Source organism: Xyrauchen texanus, chromosome 35 (assembly GCF_025860055.1).
Source record: "Xyrauchen texanus isolate HMW12.3.18 chromosome 35, RBS_HiC_50CHRs, whole genome shotgun sequence".
NCBI lineage: Eukaryota > Metazoa > Chordata > Actinopteri > Cypriniformes > Catostomidae > Xyrauchen > Xyrauchen texanus.
Window position 1 is genome coordinate 17909728 of NC_068310.1, and position 4152 is coordinate 17913879.

Here is a 4152-nt window from a genome sequence, read left to right on the forward strand (position 1 = left end):
GCAAAATTAAGTTCAAGATCAAATTCAGTCCACATTGCAATTGGAATGAAAGCTGTTTGAGGCATTTACTTCAAATGAACTAATCTTTGTTTTTGGCAAGCAGGAAAACTCCAGAACAAAGACTAGAAAAGCTCGCTAAGAAACGAGATACTCCTGCCTCAACAAGTGTTCTTTAACTTAGTAAATAAGTAATGAAACAAAGGCGGGACGAACTGAATGAGTCGGACCTGCATTTCCAGCTCACGTTTGATCTGACAAAGTGGGAGAAGTATTCCGGAAGTGGCCGCAACAACGGGGATTTCGAGCGAGCAGCAAACGTCATCACCACACATGCAAACGATATTGTTCATTTATATGTGACAAATGAATGACAGCAGTCCAAGCACAAGAAATAGGGCCACCGTTTATCAACGCACTTAAAGTGCCACGCACAATACACGTCGATCCTATTTGTAATCAATAACAGAACTATTAAAAACAAATTCAGTTAATAAATGGTGTAATAAAATATAATATTTTGTTAGTTCCATGGAACATAATGTATTAATTAATGTTAAAGAATATAATCGTAATGTAAAGTGTAACATCTATCTGCTAAATGCATGTCATTCATATAAAAGGAACAGTCTAAATCCCTGGACAATATTATAAACATAACAGTCTGATCTGAATGATGTCTACTGGAATGACGTTAGCTCGCGATCTAGGCTTTAATCGTTTTAAGATATCAGTCGGCAGTGGCAGCCACAGCTTCAGATCTCCTCGTGGAGAAACAGAAATGATGATAATTATGCATAAAGCGCGCCCACCCAGCGCTACTTGACAAGCCTTGCGCAGCTGGTTGTGCTGGCTCCTCTTCACCTCCTTATCCGCGAGGATTTTCTCCAGCGCCCGAGACAGAAACATGCTCTTGGTGCTCAGGCTTGATGTCTGCGTATGCCGTCGATGTATTTCCAGCTGTTCCTGTTCTTTCATCTTTCGGTCGACGTGTGGAAATAGTACCTCAGGCCGTCATCGCTGGCCCGTTCCCTGCGGTTCGGCAGGTGTGTGTATGAGGGTGCCAGGAGCGGGCCGACGTTGTCGCTGCTTCAGTCGGGGGCAGTTAGTTATGTTAGTCGCGGCTGCTATCTCAACACTGCGTCGCCATGTTGGCCGCACGTCACGTCACGTCACGTGACCATCAGGCGTTTACACTGATGTGTACTTTCTCGACCATGATTTGGGTGAGCTGGAATTGAATGGTGGGGGCGCATGTTTTTAGTCTGAGTGGTTTTGGTTTGGGGGGAGGGTAAAAACATTGCATGGGGAAGTGCAATGTCCAAGACAGCACTTGGTCAGATCATTGACAGAAAATTCTGTTCATGTTCATGAGGACAGGGTATCACTATATCACACAATCAAACTGATTTCATGTTAACGGTGAAAACATCTCAATAGTATTAATTCACTTCATTCATTGGCTTTGCTTTCAATTATAATTTGCTATGCAAATTATTTAAAAGTTGGTAAACAATCTTGGGAAGTTCAAATTTAGTTGGAACGAATTAACAGCTTGCCCTGTTGAGATCCCTGTCCTATCAGAAGAGGATACACGTATTTTAAAAAGATGATTCACACTATTTGCCAAGACCTTGTTTTAGGAAGTTATTTTAAAGAATATTCCAGGCTCAATATAAGTTAAGCTCAAAAAACTCGAAAAAAAGTTAAGCCTACCACAAAAAATGAATGTCCCTCCTTTTCTAAAAAAAAAAAAAAAAAACTCTGGGTAAAGTGAGGCACTTAAAATGGAAGTCAATGGGGCCAATCTGGAAATGTTAAAATACTCACTGTTTCAAAGGTATTGCCACAAGTCATAAACAATATTTGTTAACATGACTTTCATTATGATAAAATCTCACTAACATTTTCTGTGTAAGTTATATCCAATTTTACAACATTGTTGCCATGACGCCGGAACGGCGTTACCATAAAATGATGATTTAAGCAGTTTTACAGCTCAAATAATACACAGGTATTGACAGAATATTTAATTTAAAGAGCAACATGCAGGTTGAATTTATAACTGAATTAATACTTTATATTGGCTGCAGAGGTCTTTTAAAAACACATATGTAGAAATTACTAATGAAATCTCATTTGATGTAGAGATTTTGATGAAAATGTGATAGGCTCTGGAATACGCCTTTCCCGCTATCAACGCGTCATATGACGTAGGGCGAGGCAAATAAAAGAGCTCGCGGGCGGTCAGCTCTCTCGTTGTTGGGTGTTGATGTAGTTAGAGCAGTAGTAAGAGACATAAAGTTTTAGATCGAGTTTTAGAGAAGCCATAATTGTAAATTATTGTGTTTGTGCTGGTTGCACGAATTCCAGCCTGTCAGGACACCGTGTCCATCATTTTCCTTCTAGGAAAAACAAGGCTTTTCGGTCTTGGGTGCGTTTTGTGCAGGTGAAGAGAGCAGACTTCACTGCCGCGTCTGTTACCACACACTCGGTCGTTTGTGGCGCACATTTCACTCCGGAGAATTATCGACCTGGAGATTTGTTGGAGTCTCGGATGGGATTTCGGAGTAAGGACCACGTGAGGCTGATTACTGATGCTGTTCCCTCGGTGCACTCGATGGAATCAAGTCCACCGTCAAAGTGTACACCGGATTTTGGCGCGGGCGGGACTGGAGGACCAAGTGCTAACGTTAGCAGACATTCTGTGCAACGAAAACGAGGACTTAGCAGAGTAAGTCTTACTTTTAATTATTTTAACTCTTAATTTGCTCATAATTATAGGCCTGTGGGCCATCATAGGCATGTTCGGCCACACCGGAGAAGTCGGTTTCTTCATTCGCATCCATTGTAACCTGAGCTTGACCAGATTCCCTCGCCCATCGTCACTTCCGGTTAGTGCTTTATAGACGCGGAAGTTATTTTATCACAATTTATCTCAAAATATCGTTAATGGCTAAATATATATTACTCCAGTTCAGGAAGTCTAGTTGTTTTATCATCAACATACACTATGCTATATAGGGGTGTCCAACCTGCATGTTGCTCTTTAATTGCTTTCATAAAATGATACGCTTCACATTTCTGCATTGAAACCCTCCAAAAATTGTTCCCATTCACTTCCATTGTAAGTGCCTTAATGTAACCTCAGTTCTTCAGAGTCTAAATAATGTTTGTTGTAATCAACATTATGCCACAAATGCTGTCGATTGATCTTTACTTGCATTGAACCGGGAATATTCCTTTAAGACAGTTGATGTCAGACAATTAAAATCAAGAACCAATGTTCTAGGTACTCAACCTACCCGAGTTGTTCAGAACAGTCTGTCATTAGTAAACTGAATTCAGATATGTGACTTGCCAAAAGACTTTATGAACAATGGGATTTTTATGCACTTGTGGGAAATTATGTTGTTATTTACTGTGTTTATTAAGTAAATTACACAAGTAACCAACCTAGGTATTTTAACTCAGGGAAAGGCAGAAACTACATTTATTAAAGGTCAGCAAATTAATCCTTTCCAAGTTAGTAGCTTTTATGGTGCAGTTACTTGTTTTAACCACAGGATGGGATCATGGCATCAGAGTTCTTCTTCAAGTGCTTTTACGCCTCTCTTTAGTACAGTATGGCAGAAAACTAACATTACCAGTATCATATTATTTAGTTTTCAGTAAGGCTAATAGTTGCAGAATAATGTTTTTTCAAAAGATGTGTAAAGCAGCACTAAATCAGCATTAATGTCAAATCATCCTAAAGAGTACTCCTACTTTGTCCTGAACAATAGTCACTGACCGTAATAATAGTTGTAACTTGAAGCTAAATAGTTGCCAAAGTTTTCATGAAACAGATCATCCTCACATAAGTGACTTGTGTTCCAAGAGAAACATGCTTTTGGTAAAAACCCATTTGTCAAGTCTTCCAAACAAATGGTTTTAGTGGACCAAACATTTTATGTTTTCCAAAAGCCAACATAAACATTAACTTGGATGTCTACTTCAATTAATGTAGGAAATGTGACTTTAGCATAAGATATTCTTCAATCACATTAATGCTACTCATCCTGTGCAAATTTTAAACTGACCAATTATCTCTCAGAGATCAAATTAATGTCCTTAATGGCTAATGCCAAGCAATTAAAAATGGGAAAGCATCAA

At 39.3% G+C, this 4152-nt stretch overlaps 1 protein-coding gene across 2 annotated transcripts in view; it reads right to left on the reverse strand.

Moving 5' to 3' along the window:
- Positions 1-1150, reverse strand: part of LOC127628741 (brefeldin A-inhibited guanine nucleotide-exchange protein 2-like) — a 46826-nt gene extending 45676 nt beyond the window's left edge. For both annotated transcript variants that reach the window (XM_052105598.1, XM_052105597.1), the window contains exon 1: positions 810-1150. In XM_052105598.1, the coding sequence (XP_051961558.1) occupies positions 810-975 (166 nt within the window). In that variant the 5' untranslated portion in view covers positions 976-1150. The remainder of the gene's footprint in view (positions 1-809) is intronic.
- Positions 1151-4152: the final 3002 nt, after the last annotated feature.